Below are 21,389 nucleotides of genomic sequence, written 5' to 3'. Positions count from 1 at the left end.
CCCTTACCAGATGCCAGAACCACCTCAACTGGCTCCTTTCGAAAACAAAGGAGCAGCGGCTCTACTCCGAGCTCCTCACGGATGACTGAGCTTCTCACCCTATCTCTAAGGGAGACGCCAGCCACCCTCCTGAAGAAACCCATTTCGGCCGCTTGTACCCTGGATCTCGTTCTTTCGGTCATGACCCAGCCTTCATGACCATAGGTGAGGGTAGGAACGAAAACTGACCGGTAGATCGAGAGCTTTGCCTTCTGGCTCAGCTCTCTTTTCGTCACAACCGTGCGATAAATTGAATGTAATACCGCCCCAGCTGCGCCAATTCTCTGACCAATCTCCCGCTCCATTGTCCCCTCACTCGCAAACAAGACCCCAAGGTACTTGAACTCCTTCACTTGGGGTAAGGACTCATTCCCTACTTGGGGTAGGCACTTGGTTTCCTGCTGAGTACCATGGCCTCAGATTTAGAGGTGCTGATCCTCATCCCAGCCGCCATCAAATAAATAACTAAATAGTCTATTAACAAATCATTTAATATATTCCAGTTGTAAAATTTAATTTTCCAGAAAGAAATGTGAAAAATCTTATTAATTTAATTTTAGAATGTAACAGGAGGATTTGTGGGAGAGACATGGTGTAATTTCACTTTTTTATTAAAAAGGTTTCAAGACTCTTAACATACTTAGAGATTTAATTAGTTCTTTTGGCCATGTGTTGCACATTTCATATTCGAAAAGTTCTGCCATGCATTCTGACAATTTCAGACCGCGATCCTATTTGGGAAAAATCCTCTCGGCTGCACCCTCAAGTCTTAACCACAAAGTGCTGTTTCAAGCTAACTGTGAATCTGCTCACAATCAGCTCATTTCTTCATTTCATTCTCAAACCGGATAAAGAAGACACAGTGCAGGTGTTTCACAATGGTGGAAAGTGGAAAAGCATATTTATTCCAGAACAGACGACTGTATGAGTGACGAGAATGAATTGGAAGATGATTTGAGAGGCGCCATCTTTCTAATCTCATGCATGCATTTATAAAGATATGAGCGGAGAGGCACGCATGGCTGTAATAGAATCCAGAGTGGAAGCCATTCTGACTCTGGAGTCAGCAAAAGCTGAAGGCCTAATTCCATACTTGTGTAAGGAGTGGGGTTTGCCAGCATGAAATAGAACTCCAATGCTGTGCAATGCAGTTATAAAAGAGAATCTGTTATGGTATGTAACTGTCACTCATGCAGAAAGTTGTAGTCTAAAGCAGAAGAGGCTGCTCTGTTCCAGCAGTGGCAGGTTGACTGGCAGACATAGACATCCTCTAAAAAAGGATGATTACTAATGCAAACCTTATCAGCCCCAGTTTAGGAGTTTTTAATCAGACTGCATCATCATTATGGCAATATACCATCCTCATCATGTCAATGACTCCCATATGTGGGCTGATAGATGATACATGATCCCAGCATTTATGAAGAGTTTCACCACTAGTGTGTAGCTGAGGGGACACACCCTATACACAGATCTCTCTCTCTCTCTCACACACACACACACACACACACACACACACACACACACACACACACACACACACACACACACACACACACACACAACACACACACACGCACTGATATTTCCAAAATGCTTCAGGAAAACAAAGCATTGTGGGAATAATGAAAACAATAAGAAACTGACAAAGAAAAATAAACAGTACAGTAAGTTTGTTACCAAAATGTAATAACCCAGTTTTCCCTACAATGCGGCCAGTATTGGGCAGCCCATTGACATGTATTTTAATTTAAATAGTAGATTGCTTTATTTTCCATCTGGGATAAATTAATTGGAGTAATCCAGTTAAAGCTGGACTATTTTATACTTGAACTAAATAATTTCATAAATCTGTAGTTGTACTGTACTATGTGCATAGTCAATTCCTTGCAATAGACTATAGCAAAATACATTATCTATTCTATCTACTGCTCTGTTATCAATTATCCTGCAAATGCATAACACCTCTCCAGTTACAACAGAAGTTTAGCCTCTCTTGAGGTTAGAGGTTATCTCTAACGAATAAAATGTGAGGCTTTTTGTATCTCCTGACCTAAACCAGAGTTCACACTGCTGAAACAGCACACTGAATACTGCCACTGTGTGTATGTTATGCTGTCCATAGGGGGATGTTGGCATCCCAGGATTGGACGGTGTCCCCGGAGCCAAGGTCTGGTGCGCACACATTCTGTGTGCTCTTAACTCTTGTATATTCATGCCGATTTTATTTTTGTTGTTGTAAAGTTTATAATTTTTCATCCTTTCCTATCACAAACACCATCCACCAAGACTTATTTTTTTACTTTTGGACACTTTTTGCCATTTTTTTTATAAACTTGTTTTTTCATTCTTCTTTAATAAAACATACATACACATGACCTTTGTTTGATATCATGTTAACATGATCCATATTTGCCAGTAAATGAATAAGAACATGTTCTCTTCATAGCAGATGTCCATGTGTGTAATTAAATGTAATAGTGGTACCTACATATAGGCTTTACCTAATTGGAATTCTGGGGAAATACCCTTTTAGTCCGATTCTGGCCTGTTAATATTGACAACATTCCGTAATGACTGTGCAAGTTTTAAAAAGCTGATAGTCGAGGGTCTGTCTGGGGAAAAAGCAGCCATAAACAAGAGAATTTCCCTAATCTAACATGAATTTAACCCCAGATACTATCTGACCCTTAGTGGCTGCAATAATTCCCCAACTGAACCCAACTCCCCCTGAGATTTTCTCTCTTTAATACTCTGCTTTCTTTCCCATCAGGGTGAAATAGGAGAGCGAGGTGAAAAGGTAAAGTGCTAATTCAGATCACCAAACATTATTGATAGCATCAATCTTGATATTCCACCATGTGCTAGAACAGCCGTCATGACGGCAACTCTGCCTTTGCTTCACAACTCCAGCTTGTTTTTTTTAAATGTGACTCCCTTCTGAGATTTAGCCATCAGTAAGTCAGTGATTCAGTGAGTCACAAAATTCAACCCAATTTCTCCAACTCCAGGCCTTGGAGAAGACCATCAAGCTGAACACAAACAATAGCATCAGTGAGGAAAAGCAGCCTTATTCTCTCCATTCCCTAATTCTAATGGTGCCCATATTCGCTGTTGTTGGACAGTAGTGGGTGGGAGGTGTGAACACTGACCGAGTCGAGAGTGAGACAGGATGGGGAGGGAGGTGATGACTAAGTGTTCATCGACCAAAAAACTGGCCTTTTGGCACTTGTTCTCAGATGTTTTTCTTCGAATCAGAGACTTATTCTCTGTCATTAACACACCTGATTCACTGTAATAATGAGGCTGTGCGGCCCCATAGCCCATCTCCTAGCAACCACCGCTCATAGCATCATGGGTCTTCTGTGGAGAAAGGATGCAAATAATGGCTCACTTTGCAGTTATAGAAACTGCATCTAGAGGAAATTGCTTTGGCATGAGTTCAGGTCAATCAGGTTAAACTGAAGCCGGGATGTCGTCATCCCTTGTTTTTGTCACAGGATGCAACCAAATATAAAAATACTTCCAAGTTTGTATTTAGAGAGGAGCCAGATCTGTTAACATAAACTGCCAGAAAATTCAGAAAAGCAAGTTATTTTCTGACTCTATGCTAGTAGTCATTTTAACTTCATAGATGGAAAATGATAATACAGAACACTTGATGCCAAGCATAGCGCTTGTAACAATAAGCTTATTTTCCACAAGGACACAACCTTTGATTCCAGATCCTTGGAATTGTTAGTCATTGTATGATTCACAATTAATTAGGCTATCATTTACTTAATAAAAAGCCATGTGGATTTATCAAAAGTGAAAGTCAGTCTCAAGACTGCCAAAGACAGCACTGAAATTCACTACAAAATATTATGAGCTTTTATTTTGAGGGGAGCCAAATATGTTAACTTAAACTGTTGTTTTTGGCATTGGTTGCTCACTAAAGGGCCAGAAGGCAAATTCAAGAAAGCAGTGCCAGTCTCTAAAACTGATTGTTTGAGAAGCACAGAGCTCATTACAGTAGGCTCATTTTCTTGAAATTCTGACATCATGAGGATAATATCCTCCACAAGGACGCAGCCCTTTATTTTAAATCCCTGGATTTGCTCACCTTTAAATTAGAAACATATAAGTGATTGTGGCCCTGGTACTACCTGGTATCGGATCATAAACAAATTTGAGGTATCGCCTACCACTAGTGCTTTTAGCTAAATGCTAACAATGCTAAGCAAGAATAATACTTACCATGTTCACCATCTTATTGTAGTGTGTAATAGGGTTAAACAATTTGGGGAAAATATCTAATTGTGATTATGACAAATGTACCAAACCAAGATTTGTTCTTAGCTATGTAAAATACAATTTGTAGGCCGGGACATCTCTGCAGCACCACAATAATAATTCAGAATGCTATTTTGACACATATTACGCCTCCTGCGAATTGGATATTGTACAAGTGCATACTGCGATTTTTATAAGATTCCAATTAATTGTTCAGCCCTAGTGTGTAAGCACAGTAAAAACAGCTGAGGCTGATGGACTGAATGGAATTCGTTTTGCACCTATTTAGCCCAAAAAACTGATGATAGTTAAAAAGGTTAAAGGATCAACAACGTTATTTGATTCACCATGAGGTGGACATGAAGCTATGTATCTCATTTCATGGCAGTCCATCAAATCTGTTGAGACATCGTAACCACAAATGTCATCCTCGTGGTGTCTACATGGTGTAGAGGAAAAGTCATTTAGGATCAATTGTTTAGGAACCATGAATGCCTGTACAATGTTTCCATTGTTGAGATATTTCAGTCTGGACCAAACCGACATTGCCATCCATAGTGCCACGTTGCTGCTAGCCTGGCTTAAAACAGCCCTGATATTTGATCTATTTCATACAGCTGTGATGGAAAAGCTTTGAGTTTAAAATTGAAGTTCTTTGCAGTTGATGCCAGGAGTTTAGGACCTCCACAATGCCCCACAGAGTGTATTGTTATGTCACCTGAAATCATATTTGAACCATGTGTGATGACTCAGTTAATGACCAAAGTGAATTTAATATGTACAGTAATGGTACTTTGTCTTTGCTACAATATCCTTGTCTTTTTCTCCAAGCATCCATTATGCTGTTTTACATGGCAGTCAATCGCATAATAATAACTGTCAAAGGTCTACTGTGTGTTATGCATGTTAAAACAATTTGGCATGTCATGTTTAATATCTTTATCTTTAGATTTTAGATTCTCAGTTTCCTCATTTGCGATCAATATGCTGAATATGATTATCTCTGTGTGATTTCATAACAGGGCGATATGGGTGAAGACGGAACGAAAGGTGATATGGGAGAGAAGGTATGTAAATTCCACTTTACCTTTCCTTCCCTCTGTTTATGTCTTGAAACCTGCACAGAGAAACAGCAGAGTCTGGCTTTGGCCGGAAAACATAAAAAAAAAAAGAGTTAATGTTAGCCATCTGAGAGGAGATCTGTGGAGAGCAGCAGAAGTAGCTGAGGTCAAGTGCCATCAGCTGTAGTCAAGGCTGCACAACAGCAATCATCCTGGCACTTGATGTGTCCTTAGTGCTTAATGTGGACTTAATTGCAATTCAATGCTGACGTTACATTTTTCTGCATTAATTTGGGACCATTTATCATCAAGACCGCTTGTCAAGTTGGGATCCATTCCTAACAAAAGGCAGAGTGGGACTCTGCTGGACAGATTGTTCAGAGCTAAAGTAATAGATTCATTGTCTCTGTCCAAAAAGCTTTTGCTTTTAGGGAGAAAAACAAATCTTTTGTTTTGTGTTTGTACATTGACATCATGCTCAGAGGCAAATTATGCATCCTATCCAGGAGTTGTTATGCTGCCTTTGCTGTTATTATTTTGTTAAAGCAGCATTTATGAAAATAGGTCGCAGCCTTATTTGTATTGGCTGACCTTGTGACAGAATTTGGGCCTCTTTACCCATCAAACTTGTTTTTAAAGCATTTCAGAAACCAAACAATAATGGATTGGAATAGAAGAGTCTTTGAAAATGTGGATTCAGCCCATGCAAAAATGGCTCACACTTCTGGGAAAAGATTTTTTCAAAGTTGCCAAAAAATTATAATACATACTAAGAACAGACAGCACACAAAAAATACTCTTTTATACACTGAAGATGCTTCTTTTTGCTAGAAATACTGATTTAGGTATAAAAACAGATAAAAAAATAGATATAACTGATAGACCAGCATTTGACTAGAAGCAGTGTACTCAAAATGTCACTGCCAATTTATTGCTGTTCAGCGAAAAACAACTTTGATAACTTCTCACTTTATAGGCACTAAAGACTGCCGAACACGGCTGCCAAAAAAGACACCATTTGAGGGAAACAGATGCAGGATATCATCTGCAAAAAATGAGTGAACAAAAGGAAAGTGGAGGGCGATAAAACTCTGTGGCTCGTGCACCGCTTTGATCTGGTCTACCTCAACGCAGTAAAAGGGAAAAAATGGATTTTCGCTGCAGGAGTGTATAAGAAAAAGTGGAATTGAGTACCATGGGAATTCAGACTTCTGTAGCCAGTGACCTGCCATTCATTCTATAAGAGCAGATTCATGTATTTTGCAATAAAACGAGACAGAAGGTAGTGTAAAGTCCTGGAAACCTTTTTTTGATTAGTATGATTTGGATTACCTCATCTTCTCAGATCGTCAATGTCAGGATGTAAAAGTGAGCATAGTGCACAACATATGGTAGGAATAATTGTGTTTCAATCAAGATATAACTCAGTATACATCCAGATGAGTTTAACATATGTCAGATACACAAGGATTGCTAGAGGAGAAAACTCATTTCGTTAAATGAGCCTCTGTCATCAGACTGTCTGATCAACTGCTCATCCCTGATATTACTGTTTCACTGGCAGAATAGGAAACCAGCGAGTAGAGTGGACATAGGAGGGGAGGGCATCTTTAGTCTTCCTTTGCTAAAGATGCCAAAGTTAACAATACACAGCACGCACTGCGGGGAAAATGTGGTAACACTGGGTGAGAGGTGAGGCAGGGAAAGTTTTGGTATGTTGAGCAGAGAGACCTCAGGGAGTGCAGAGGGGGGAGAGAAACTGCAGCACAAGCAGTCGGACCGGGCTTTGCATGATACAAAGGGAGATTGTTTTGACGGCGAGGGTTCTGCAGAGTGTGAAAGAGACGAAATGACAGGACATATTCTGTTACACGCTCATTCACTCCTAAACACAAGTATAAATCTCTCTTCCTCCCATCCTAGAAGACACAGGGCAAGATGTACGTACATTTGCGAATGTAGCGTTATCAGCGCCATGGCTAACCCGCAGAATTATTATGTAATAAGTGAATTTCTCCATTGTGGGATAAATAAAGTATTATCTAATCTAATCTAAGAAAGCGCACGCTGTGATACTTCAGTTTACGTCGTATTTGTGTAATGTGGTCACGACTCTGTGAAATGTTGATGCAATGTATTTGCTGCATGATTGTGTAACTCACACTATGTAGTTCTTTTTAAAAATTATATTTGGATTATTTTTTTTAGAAAGGCTTGACCAGGGACTGGGGTTGCAAATTAGCCAATTGGCTAGAAACCTTTTATGCAACACATCTACACATATTGTTATGGCTTTGATTATGATAATTATGTATGGAATAATGTGCGCTGCATTGTCCCTGACAAATAAACTAATAATAAATAAAAATTTACCAACCCTGCAGTTCATCGGGTAATCAGCGCCTTTCTCCGCCCACTATACCGTAAATTGCGCTGTAGCAAGTACTTGCGCTATGATATGGCTGAGTGCAGACTGCGATATTCTCCCAGCTGATGCTGTGACTGTTTGAAATGATCCTGATGCCAATATTTGTAATGTAGCGAGGAGTTTAACAACTGCTGGAATGGAATGTGAACGCTGAGTCAGAGATTCAATGTCATCTTTGATTTCTTCCAGTAACTGTAATATTGCATGGCTGCTTAATCTGTAACACTTAATGATTTTGTGTTCACTCAACTGAAAAAGTGTGATCCTTGTGGCAAAAATCTTTTCAGCTTGTCTCCTTTTTCACCGCAAAATAGAGGCGCGTTTTTTAACAGGCGGTTTTTGTACATACCGCGGAATACATAATTAGGCGCACCTTACGCTTCTCCTCCCATCTCTTTATGGGAAACTCCCACTTTCCCCTTGACCCTCCCGTGAATGCATATGCATGACATTGAAAAGCGCAATTTTCCATTTTCAGTTCCCGCAACAAGTAGTCTGTGCTTTTACCTCAGTGCGGCATGTTTGTAACTACCTCGCCATGCTTTTATGCGCACGTTGCGAAACAAATACACTTGAAGTGGGCACAAAAGCGTTAGTACATCTGGCCCACCATCAGTTGCTCTCTGGATCATGAAAGACAAAAATATGAGGATGTATGCCTTAGATGAGAGAACACCTATAGTATGCCACCATTCATTATTGGATGTTCTGTGCATTTGTAGTCAGTGGTAGAAGTACTCCGATCATTTACATAAATAATATCACAGTGTAAAAGTATTCTATTACAACTAAAGTGAGTTAAGTAGGTCAAAGTACTTGCATATTATTAGTAAAAATGTACTAGCATCAAAGGTAAAAGTACTTATTATGCATTATAGTATTGTATTATGTTACTAAATTTTACTCATAATACTTCATATTATTTGCAGTTGTTTAAAGAACTAGTTCAACATTTTGAGAAATGAGCTAATTAGCTTTCTTGCAGAAAGTTATGACTGTACGGTAAATATGTAGCTAGAGCGAGCAGCAAGTTAGCTTAGCTTAGTATAAAGACTGGAGACAGAAAAACCTCCAGGTTAGTTCTGTCCAAAAGCAACAATATCCCTCCTACCAGAACCCTATAAAGCTCATTTAGTAACCCGATAATTCGCCATTTTATGGGTGGTTATTTCCATCTATTTCTTGGCCAGGACCAGTAACTTCCTGGAGTCTCCATTTGTTGCCTGGCAACTGGCCCTTGCCAAGAAATGCTTCAGTTTTTGTACGGGTTGAACAAATAAAGATATAGCATGTTAATTAGTTAGCTTTAGAGAAGCTTTGAATATTTGCACCATTAAAATACATCATCTCAGTTGCTGCATTATTACCTAATCTTTATGACTGTGTCTCAGAGGGGCCCTGTGTCAAAAGCTAGTTTAACACTTTTAAAAATGTGTTTCTAATGTGCTGACATAGTGCATAATTGTTGTGTTTAATCAAACTGCCAAACAGAAAACCCAGACCAGGTGAAATAGGAGCTCAACAACAAGGTATATAACCAATAATAATAATAATAATAATAATAATAATAATAATAATAATAATAATAATAAAAATAACATCGGCTAAGATTACCATATATTTGAGATGTACAATCTTGATCTGCAAAGTAATAATGGCCATCAAATAAATGTAGTGTAGAGAAGGGTATAATGTAGCAGGTATCTTATGTACTTAAGTACAGTATTGGAGTAAATGCACTTTGTTACTTTCACTTTGTTACTCTTTATAGTGTGCATTATCTGTATGTACCTGCTGTGTTGCTTTCATAAACCATCCTCAACTGTGAGCCTCTGCATGTCCATCTCTGGCCTCATTTAAAACAAATCATCACCGCAGTTAAACGCTTTAGTTCCAAACCATTTACCTCTGATGCATTCTGCCTAAGTATTTAACTAGGTGTGAAATGAACTGTGACTCTTCATGTTGAAAAAGTAAAACCTCAGAGATAGGAAAATTATTTTAAGGTTAAAAGAAAATAAACCCAAGTAAACTCCCAAATTGGTTTTGGGAACTTCCAGGCTGTGCTCTTGGCTCTGGCCGGTGTGGCACAGTGGTTGGTATAATTTCTGAATCCTGAGATCCGGTCCAAGCTCTTGTGAACTGGCCGTGTTTCAACTGTTGGCAGGGCCTTTCTGCCCTGGGAGCCAATCATAATCTGTGTTGCCTCACATATATTCCAACTCAGTGACTAAGGTCGATATTCAGCTGAGGCCTCTGAATTTGGTCATCTTCACTAATGACCACAATATGAAGTAGGAGTCATGTTTTGAGGGCTGTGGTGACATTTAACAGTTACATTTGTCACAACTCTGCTCTGGCTTCATTGCTCACTGATTAATCCTCTCAATGTCGTTCGCTCTCACTCTGCAAACAGCTGGAAAATGGCCTGATTTATCAAGCATATGGGATCTTGATGCTATTATCTTTAAATGCCAATATTCAGCGACAGCTCTGGGTGCCTGTAATAAAGTGGAGCTGTGGTGACAGCTCTCCGTCCTGCTCTGCGGTTAAATCACAGGCTGCCTCACCATGGTAATTGGCCCAATTGGGACATTTTAGCACTCTGTGCCACACCTCAGCTCACCTCCCAGTTCCACTACTTTTTCCATCTCAAAGTTCTTCATTTGGAATAGATAAAACTAGTGAAAACTCTCACTTGGCTCTTGGTGCTTGGTATCACTTGTGTTAGGGCTGTCATGACAGTCCGTGTTGGGAAGGTTACTTTGGAAATGTAATAGATTACCGATTACAAGTTACCCTATTTAAAATGTAATAGTGTAACTATTTCAATTACTTTATCAAAGTAATGCAACTTATTACATTTAATTACTTTTTGAATTACTTTTCGAAATGCAGTACAGCAGTACTCAACAATGACTAATGCCAAACTCATTTTAAAATCCTTTATCACATGAATTATTAATTAAGATTATAATCATTTGTTTTGAAGAACAGCCAGAGGTTGGACATCAAAATTGTCTACGTTGATAGCATTTTGACCGCTGGCAAACATTTTTTGCATTGCACGGTTATGTTCGAACCCTTCTCAAATTTTTTTATGAAATGTTTATATTATATATATATATAAAAACATGCAAAGCAACAAAATTAATATTATTCAACATATAGCCTAGCTTTTTACAGAATATATTCAGATGTAATTCCCCAATGTATTAATGAACATTGGGGATTACATCTGAACTGTAACAGATTAGTTACATTTATTTTGTAATTAAATTACGTAATGCCATTACATGTAACTAGTTACTCCCCAACACTGATGACAGTAAACGTCAAAGGTGTTTATCAGTTCAGCAGCAGGGGAGTGAAGTGTTAATTGCATGTGTAGCATCCTCTCATATTTGTTTTTACATGGGTCATGGTGGCTTTTTGATTAAAAGTGTGTAAACTGTGCCGTAAATTCTTATTTTCTACAATATTAGCTCCTTATGCTCTCATCCTGCTGAGGTTAATAATGGGAAAAAGGTTAAGCATGCTTACATATAGTCCATAGCTTGATTATGAGCTTAACAAGGTGAGATCTTTTGTAGTTTCTTTTTAAGATGTAACAATTCAGTACAGATGTGAGGCATTCTTACATATCTATCCCTGCCAAAAAGCAACAGGTGTAAACCACACTTTGACTTTGATGTTTGTTTTGTTGAAACAGTTCAACCATGAGACAAAGAAAGTCCAAATAATGGGCCTCTGTAGAAAGTTTCCTGTTTTATTAGAATTTTTAGGTTAACCACAACATGACATCCATGTTGTTTCTTAAGTATTTAACCAAAAAACATTTTACTTTATCATGTAAAATTATGCGAAAGCCTTTCATTCATCTTCGAAAATGTAATATGAGGAGCCCATTTACACAGCTAACTATAAAAGTTAATCCTCTTAGAATTTTGTTATATATTTTATTGGGGGTACCCCAATAAAATATATAACAATATAAAAATTGGAATGATAACTTTTAAGATATAGATGGAGGCACACTTAAGTATGCAACAAAGCCCAGCTGCAAACAGTAACACTATTTATTGTCTGCAAAAAAATGCTGCAATTAAAGATGCCTTGTGTGCTATGCATCGTAATGACTCCCATAAAAAGCTGAGGGCGAGAGGCATTCCTTCAGCAACTTCTGAGCGCTAGGCGTATGTGTAGTGAAACCACAGAGTCCACACCAGAGCTAAAGACCCAGTCTCCTTCTCCCCACTCCCTTTTCCCACCAACCGCCCATAATTACGCTTATTGGCCCCTTGTTTTATGTATGTTTTTACTGTATGCTGCAGTAGTAATGCAGTGCATTGGAAAGGGCCTGGGTTCTGGATGGTTGGATGACTTTGCTGGAAAAATGGGATATACTGTAAGTAGCTCTGTCTCCTTCTAGTTCAATACCCTACCTGAGGAGATGTAATGAAAAAAGGGGTTAAATGATTGTTAGTACAGTATATCTTTCAAGCCCCTTACCTCCTCTACTGTTGTGGATTTCTTCTATATAGTGTTAGATTGCATGTCATCACCAGTATGCAGCTGCACTCACAAATGATTCCCAGCACTGTAGTTATAAAAAGGCTGTCTCAAACTTCTGAGAAGGCATTCAATGTGAACATGTTTAGAATGTTTAGAATAGCAGACAATCCTCTTTCTAATTGGATTTCACACAATTTTATCCAGACGACTCAGTAAATGCAGCAGTTGTGAAATTATGTTCTGCATCGTTCAGTAAAAACAGGCTTCTTTCATATATTTTGTAGCTGTAATTGCACAGTAATGTTTATTCCTGTGCAGAAAGCCCCATCCAGTCATGGAATAACCTCTGTCACTTTTGAACTGTTTTCCATGTTGTACCTTTTCTAATTCATTTATATGTTTTTTTATTTTTTTATTTTTTATCTTTCTTTAGGGAGATGCAGGCTCCACTGCAGCAGGCATCAAGGTGAGAGCTAGGCTAACGCTAAAGGTTTTTCCAATGTGTCGGTTGCACCAGCTGTTTGTAAGTTCACATTTACTAAGTGGATATTAAATGTCACTAAATTAAAAAGGTTTGCACTACACAAACTAACTAGTTCTTACATAAACATTTATTACTAGATATTTACATAGGTAACTTTCAGGTGTAACGAACTGTTTTCCTAGCTAACTGAACCAACTCTCAAACTAACGTTAGCTTGATAACATACAACCCATTTAGAGTGAAGTGTAAAAGCGTAATATGGCTGACATATCTGATCTGATACTTCATCAAAATGTTGTTAAACAGTGATGTAAACTTTTTTTTTAAATTACATCTAAATAAATATATAATACTACTTACAGCGTTATAGCACAGTCTAAATAGCATCACTTATGTTAAGCTAACATTGGCTTAATCATCAATTTAAAGTACTCTAAGAACTTAAAGAAGGACTTAACACACAAACTTAGTAATGGATTTACAAATAGATGGTGTAGCCCAATCCCGAAATGAAGCAGTTTAAAAGCAAACTTTTTACATGTATTACAGGGTGAACCTGGAGAGCCTGGACGAAGTGGATTAAAGGTAATAATTGCACTTTGCTAAACAATAGATAGATAGTAGTACATCAATAATAGTAGATGTAGCAGTAATTGTAGTACTGTTTTAATCATATGGACTAACCATACGCTATATTTTGTTGATTATACAGTGTTTATTAATGTTAATAGGTTTCTCCTCTGATAAAGTGACTATGAGACTAAAATATTCAACTATGCAGTAACGGAAAATTCTTAACATTCAGTTTCAAGCTGAACATATTTATTTTATTTTTCATCACTGTGTGAATACACGCATCCAGTATAAAAGGTGAAGCTCTAGTCTGTTGTGCAAAATTAAGTAGTTCAAGTTTGGATAAGAGCATTCCAAACTCAGTTGAACCTCATTGTTTAATAAAGATGGCTGTACATGGGGGGCTTACTGAGCAGAACCTGACACTTCAACTTGAACTTTGGTACATCACAGTGCTCCGACTCATTTTACATTTACTTTGGCTTGAAACTTGATTTGAGCCAGTGCAAGGTCCCAGGTATCATACTAACAGCTCTGGATATACTAAATCTTTTGGGTGTTTTTGTTCCGTTTTATTGTTACCTGTACTTGAGGTCTAAAACCTCTTTGTAATCACATTACTTTGCTTTGCATCAGTCCAACAATGGACTTTTGCGTTGTTTAAGCAATGTTTGTTAGTAGGCCTATGACTTCTCTCTCCCAGCTTGTTATTATTCTAGTGTTTGGCACATTTTCCAAGGAAATCAGAAGAATATTGCTTAAGAAACAGTTGCTGATGAGAAACTAAACAAGCATGCAGCAGAGGAGGAGCTTTTTTCCTGCAAAATAAAAGCCATTACTTGTCCCTTGACCAGACTGCTGCCGAGATTGCACCACTGCCCCATCTAATTACACTTTTTAATCCCAAATGCTGCGCCCCATTAATTCCCCCTTCTCTTTTCTCTGTTTGGGCAAACTGGTTTCAGTCAGACAGAAGGGCTTTGAGCTTTTTTCTGCTGTGCTGCAAAGACAACTCACATTGCCTAAACAATTTGTTTGACTGCTTTTTCTTATCTCTCATTTTTACAGCCGTTCTGCTAGTGCTGTCACACTCACACATTGTATTTCTCACCAAATGGCCATCATGAGATTGAGTTGTTCCCTATTAAGCATTATCATCGGATGGCATTTAAGTGTTGAAGTAGCAGTCCAAAAGAAAGACTTTTATTAATTAGTTTTACAATGCTTTCATTAGCCACAATGGAAATGTACAGCCCTCTCTCTGATCCCCTGAGTGACGTTACAGTTGATCATTCTTGTGCGCCGCTAATCATTTCTTTTCATATGCCATAAATACAATAGTCTTAATAGAGCGTTAAATTATCCAGTCAGACATTTTGTTTTGAAAGTCTTGGAGACGCCTCACAAGAGACTTGACCTCCTGATTTTTCCACAGTTGAATCAAATGACTTACTCAAACGTGCATATAATGGGAGTTTGGCATTCTCAACTTGACAAAGACCCGACCTTGGTAACCGAGAAATAGTACAACTCTTGACTTCCAGCGCTGCCAAACTCTGACAACCTTAAAGCTACGGCAGCTCTCTCAAACAGCTTTTGCAACTTTAATCCAAAGTATTTGACAGTCTTTCATTCCAGAAACCAGAACTTTTTCGCACCTGCCCAAACCAATAAAATCATAAAAATAAAACTTTGTTGCACTTTGTGAAGTTGAGTGTTATAACAAGCACTAATCACGCTGTCAAGCCATGGCTGCATGAGTTGGTTTGAAAGTGCATGTGCAGTACCTTCTGCTAGTGCTTACCGCAAGCAAATGACAGTCAACATACACTTAAGGCCACTTTTCAGAATAACAGCAGCTTGACAGCCAGAAAAAACACAAATAGAAAATAAAGTGTAGCGCTAATAGAACCCCAAAGAGCCTACAAATGAGGCTTGACTCAGCTTAGCTTGGCTTGGCTGTAACATGTCACACTCTTCCTGTGTAGGGAGAGCCAGGACTTCCAGGGCTGCCTGGACTTCCAGGGATAAAGGTAAATGCTTCGCTGTTTTTGTCCCCAGTCATTGCCCCGGTGTTGTCCCTGTCCATCCTCTTCAGCCCGTCTGTAGCAGAGCTCAGAGCAAAACTCAGCTGACCTATCGTCATGCCTCATGCATGACACATTATGGTCTCATAATGCCTTTGCTGTCATGTGGGATGTGTACCTAGACTGCAAGGTTCCATCTGCTTGAGTGGCAGACGCACAGTAATACCTATACATTCAGCACAGTGAAAAGGAAGGAGCTCGGGCAAAGTGACAAGGCCAGAAAGTCAATGCTTTTGATCTGAACATGCCAGAAGAAAACTGTCTCATTAAGGTTTGTGAATAGTGTAGAGTTCTATGAATTAATGATTGGAACACTGCATCCCTGGCAACAACATCAGTCTACTTTCTGGAGGTGGCATCAAGAGAATCTCTGCAAAATGTGTTTAAAACTACTGCTAGTTAACGAGAGGAAGTTGATTATTTCAAATTTTTCAAGTTAGGCTTGTGTTAAAGTGCTTTCTTATTGACTGTATCGTTAAAAAAAAAAACAGCAGATGGTGAACAAGGGGCACATAATATTTCACTGCCATCGTTTTCTTAAAGAATGCCAATGTTTCTCGAGATCATTGGCTTGAAATGTAACGTAAATGCAAGGAACGCTCACACGGGCATGATGAGATGATGCTTGTTGCTATTTTGGTTTTGTTTTTCTCGTTTTGTGTGCTTGTTATGTGCTGGCCTTGTAAAAAAAACAATCTTCATTTTACATTTTATATACTCCTGTTTTTACTTAAGAGGCCTGAATGCTTGATGGATTCTAACAATATTTTGCTAACGTAGCACTCTCTGCTCAGCTTGCACTTTGTTCTGCTCCACATTCTTGGCTGTGTATCCAATCAAAGTTTAAAAGTTTGAGAGGCAAGGGTCCATTGCCTCTCCAAAGGCTTCCAGGGGGCCTAATCTACCGTAGGTGGGATGGTATAGCATTTAAGTCATAATCAAATGTAATGCAAATCAAACATAACACCTCATACTGGAATCTCATTCCTCATAAGTGCAGATGAAAAATGTTAAAGCTCCTTCATAAGTGGCAGAGAGCCTGGTTTTTGCACACGCTTCTTGTGCCCTGATGAGTTTCTAACAAGGTCAGTCATAACGTCTCATCAGAGGGAGTCATTAATATATGTGAAACCAGGGGATAAATTAACAAGCCACTGATAATTTGTGTCCGTGTGTGTGATTTATGCACATGTCCCTGAGTGTGTGTGTGTGTTTGTGTGCATGTGTGACTGTGAGTGTGCGAGCAATATATGCATGCCTGTCGTTTTGAATATGTTTGGCCATGCATCTTGTGTTTGTGTTTAGCGCTCATTAGCAGTGGGTGGAGGTAGCGCTACGCCAAAAAATGCCCTGTGGAAAGTAATTTTTGCTGATGGGTTTTCTTTCAGGGTGAGCCTGGATTCTTCGGTCCCCAGGGAGAGCCAGGGCTTCCAGGACTCCCAGGAACTAAGGTGGGTGACTTTAACTTTCCAGAGTAACTACTGTAATCTTGTTTATCACCATGCGAGAGTGCATATTTCAAGTTGATGAAAATTAGTTGCAACAGCTTTGACAGCTTTTTATCACATCCTGTCTGCGCGGTCGTCATTGAAATCAGTAATACCTCTGGATTTACTGTCTCATTATCCGTTATTATCACTTTACCAAGGTGATTAAGCCTCTGTTTCTTCAAAATGTCACTTGGAGGTGGTCAGAATGAGCTAATCCTCACTGCTTCCTTTGAGTCGTGGCATTATCACACTGTGAAGCCAGCGGTGATAATCCAGACATACTAGATTTAATGTTCACGTTGTCCTTTTGCATCAGTTTGCAGTGCATTGATAATCAAGATACATGACCAAGATATATTAGTCTTGCATTGGCATCTGTTGCTTAATCAGATGCCATTGTATAGCTAAAAAAAGGACAAGCAGTGCAGAAAGTATTTTATCTGATAGTTTTTCCTTCATGTTCAGGTCAGTTTTTCAGAAAGTACTGCCAACGTTTTTTTTCCAAACTAAGAGTCTACAGGTATATCTGCGATTGAGTTATCATTGGTAAGCGTTTGGTATGCATTTGAAGAGGAAACCAAAGCCTACTTGACTCAACACTAATGAATAATGGCGGTGTCCCTTGGTTTTAAGTATCAGAAATAAGTAATACAGCTTGATGGGCTCTGAGTGACACCACACCCCCCTCTATTGGCTGTTTTAAGTCACTTCATATTAAGAGAAGATGAACACAATTACAACAAAGGATTTTCTTTAAATATTCAACTTAAGGACAAAGAGGGCTTGATGTGGATGTGTGTTTTGGGGGTTTTCTTAAAAATAACATTTCACCTTTAAAGAGCACAATCTACCAGGAAACAGATTGTGCTGATTCAGCATAAATATCTACAAGTCCACGTAAATCTGTCGAGTAAGCAAACTTGGGAGAAGGGCAGAGAGCTCTTATAGTAGATTCTTCAGTCATGTCAATACTGCATAACATTAAGTAAATTGGAAGTTCATGCCTAATGTTCAGAAGATGCATCAGAGCTCTTCTGCTCACAGTAAAGAGAAACTGGTTCTTGATCAGCGCTGTTGTTGAGCAGTTGTTCTTTTGTCTGTGTAGGGTGAGAGAGGTGACCACGGGCCACAAGGAAAAGGTGAAAGAGGAGAACTTGGACCCGTTGGACCAAAGGTCAGTTATTCAAGTGCACACGGGCATGTGTGCACACACAAATGGCACACATTATGTGAAAAGAAACTGGATCATTCAGCAGCATGTCTTTTTAAATCGTCCTGCTTGTTCACAACCGTCTTTTTAGCCATGTAGTTAGTAGATGTTTGCTGCCATCTAGAGCCTCGCTGATTTAAGCACACACTATAAAGTTAACCAGAGTTTTAAAAATGAAAAAGGAGAATGCATTCCCAAAGCAAGGGCTCACTCAATTCATCAAATATTCAGTTATGTTAACATAGAAAGCTGGCTAAACCATTTTAGCCGGTAATAAGTTCAAGGCTTTCCCTGGAGTCTGTGTAAAATAAACCAAATATAAATGAGTTTACCATTGTTTATGTCTGGCACTGACTCAGCAGGTAGCTTAAGCTCCAGTCTAAACTTAGCCGACCCGCAGATCTGTTTCACATCCTATTAGAAACCCCCAAAAGTGAAACCCCTTCTTTATCAATGCCAGAGTAATAATAAACACTTTCTCCATTGCTCTGCAGTTATGGCATATTAAAAGCTGCTCGTGTCAGTGAAGCTGACTGTGTTGCTCTCTAGGGAAGAGTACGAGAGGTTGATATTTCCTTTGCGAAATATGCATTTGAAATGCATTGACATTTTTTATGATGAATTTGGATTGAACCCATAAAGAAAGTGAATTGTTTATGCTTTTCAATTTCATGTTTATATCTCAAGTACTTAGCTTGTCCCTCATGACTCTTTGCATCATCTAGGTTTTCTTTCTCACGGCAGGGTTCACAAGGAGAGGCTGGTACGCCTGGTCTTAAAGGGTCAAAGGTGAGCTTGGCAGATATGTTTTCTTTAAATTTGGTGAACACAGCGCCCTAATTAGCAGTGTTGTTGATGTGTGTTGTTGCACCTGTTCTTGTACCAGGGCCATGTTCAGCCCCGACAAAACATAGCAACACATGTTTTTTAAACTGAAATGGCGGTGCGTTGAACACCCTGTTGTGTGCGCAAGCGCTCTGCCTTTTTATTACCAAGAGTTTACAGACATGTCTCTGCTGATTGGGTATCACCCGTGACACAGCCAATAAACAAGAGACACACCCACCAAACGAGAGAAAACTCAATCTCAAAGCCATTGCTCACCGTTTCACACCGTTCTGAGGAAACATGTCGTTCAACGCGGAAACCGTAGCAAAACGGTGCACACCGTTTTGCAACTGCACATGCCCCAGGTGTCCACAATGCAAAAATATGAATACAAAAAAATGACATTTCAATTGTATGCAAGCATCTTTTAAAATAATAGAAAAGTGAAAAAGTCACATACAGTATGTGTCATACTATGTTGTGATTACAAATTTATCACAACATAGTATGACACAAATGTATTACCAGAACTTCTTGCACAATAATAATTAGGTATATGTGATGGCAATGGTGGTAATGGCAATTTTTTAAATCATTTTTGTTTGTCCTCTCACATCAGGGGGAGACTGGAGACAAAGGGGAGCAGGGATCTTTTGGCCCGAAGGTAAGCAAGTTTATTATTATTATTATTATGTCTCTGATGTTCAGTGTAAATCAGCTGTGCACAGGGGTGTTTCTAGGACTTGAGTAGATTCGGGGCTTAGCTCGGACCCATTAAAATAAACTGAATGCAATGCAAAACAGCGATTTGCTTGCCCAGCTTGTTAATGACCAGTGTATGTTCATTTTAGCTGCCCAGTTTGTAGATCTTAGTTAGATGGCACCAACATTTGGCCTAATCATAACTGGCCTGGCAACCCTAAAGGCCAAGATTTTGTTTCCAGAATTATTTAATAATAATTAATTTATACCTTTTTCTGAATCAATTTATGCTGGAAATATATTTATGTAAAGGGAAACAAATTACAGTCCAAATATAAAAACATAATAGAATATATTACAGTAAGGCTCTCAGGCATTCTGTATTGCTTTCATCTATTTATTCTCCTGTAGATCAGCTTTTCTAATTATATCTGAGTCAATACACATGTAGCCTAGCATCATTTAGTCCTCCCTCCTCTTTTGTATCTTTTGTTGAGGAAGTAACCTCCTTAAATGTGCATATGAAAATTATTGATTTCTGCTCATGTTCAAAACTTTGTGCACATTCAAAATATAACTGTGTTCTCTGAGATTTGGAGGAGTCATGATATTTTGAGAAAACTAAAGTGATAATAGGCTATTACAAGAATAAAGTCACCATATTTCAGAAAATAATCCACCTGCACCATCGCCTGCTGTGAATTAGGTGATTGCTCTGTTGATACGGTAGATCTCAGACCTTCTGACAGACACAGAGCCCCATTAGAGACTCTGGTCTCTGAATGAGACAACGTTTAGTGAAGTGGCTGTACACTGCTCTACGTCGGAGGTGGAAGACCTATGTCTATTTTAACAGGCTGTAAGCAGTATGTGCAAAGCCAAAGCACAATGAAATAAGGCACCTTTTCAAAATACATTCGGGGCTACGCTCAAAACATTCGTGGCTGAAGCCCCAGCAAAATCTGATGACGCCACATCTGGCTGTGCAGTATGAAAGAATGTGTGTTTAAATGTGTTTCTGAATTTCAATAATGTGCAGGGCCCCCCTGGGCAGAAAGGAGACCAAGGAGCCACTGAAATCATCGACTACAATGGAAATATTCAGGAGGCTTTACAGGTCAGACAAGTGGTTACTTAACACGCCTTACTGTTGTTCGCTTTGTTGTTTGAGTACATAGCACAGTGACATGTAATCACAATTGTATCTCTTGTTAGTATTTGTGTCATGTTATAATGTTCTTTTCACAAAACATGGTTTTGCCTTATGTTAACTGCTTAAACCATACTAAAGATAGCCATGTAAATACATGTATTTTGCAAAAGATACAGCTGCAAATTGTGCTGTATTTTGTAGGGATCGACCAATACAGATTTTTCAACGGCAATACCAATTCAGTTCAATTCAATTATTTTTATAGTATCAAATCAGAGTTATCTCGATTCACTTTACAGATAGAGTAAGTCTAGAGCACACTATATAATTTACAAAGCCCCAACAATTCTAATAATTCCCCCAAGAGCAAGCAATGCGACAGTGGCGAGGAAAAACTCCCTATTAGGAAGAAACCTCGGACAGACCCAGGCTCTTGGTCTGACGGTGCCGGTTGGGGATGTGATGAACAATGGCAATAATAATCACTTTAAAGATAATGGAATAGTGACTTCAAATGATAGTCTTAGTAGTTCATGTCATATCA

The 21,389-nt window shown here is 38.9% G+C and overlaps 1 protein-coding gene across 1 annotated transcript in view; it reads left to right on the top strand.

Moving 5' to 3' along the window:
* The window catches only part of col25a1 (collagen type XXV alpha 1 chain), a 147,981-nt gene that overhangs the window by 111,807 nt on the left and 14,785 nt on the right, over positions 1-21,389 (top strand). The window contains exons 11-20 of the mRNA XM_028563680.1: positions 2,165-2,209; positions 2,813-2,839; positions 5,337-5,381; positions 12,752-12,784; positions 13,352-13,387; positions 16,851-16,913; positions 18,058-18,126; positions 18,907-18,951; positions 19,610-19,654; positions 20,732-20,809. Of these exons, the coding sequence (XP_028419481.1) occupies positions 2,165-2,209; positions 2,813-2,839; positions 5,337-5,381; positions 12,752-12,784; positions 13,352-13,387; positions 16,851-16,913; positions 18,058-18,126; positions 18,907-18,951; positions 19,610-19,654; positions 20,732-20,809 (486 nt within the window). The remainder of the gene's footprint in view (positions 1-2,164; positions 2,210-2,812; positions 2,840-5,336; positions 5,382-12,751; positions 12,785-13,351; positions 13,388-16,850; positions 16,914-18,057; positions 18,127-18,906; positions 18,952-19,609; positions 19,655-20,731; positions 20,810-21,389) is intronic.

This window comes from Perca flavescens, chromosome 19 (assembly GCF_004354835.1).
Source record: "Perca flavescens isolate YP-PL-M2 chromosome 19, PFLA_1.0, whole genome shotgun sequence".
NCBI lineage: Eukaryota > Metazoa > Chordata > Actinopteri > Perciformes > Percidae > Perca > Perca flavescens.
The sequence above is the reverse complement of the archived record's forward strand: the minus strand, read 5'-3'. Positions and strand labels throughout refer to the sequence as shown.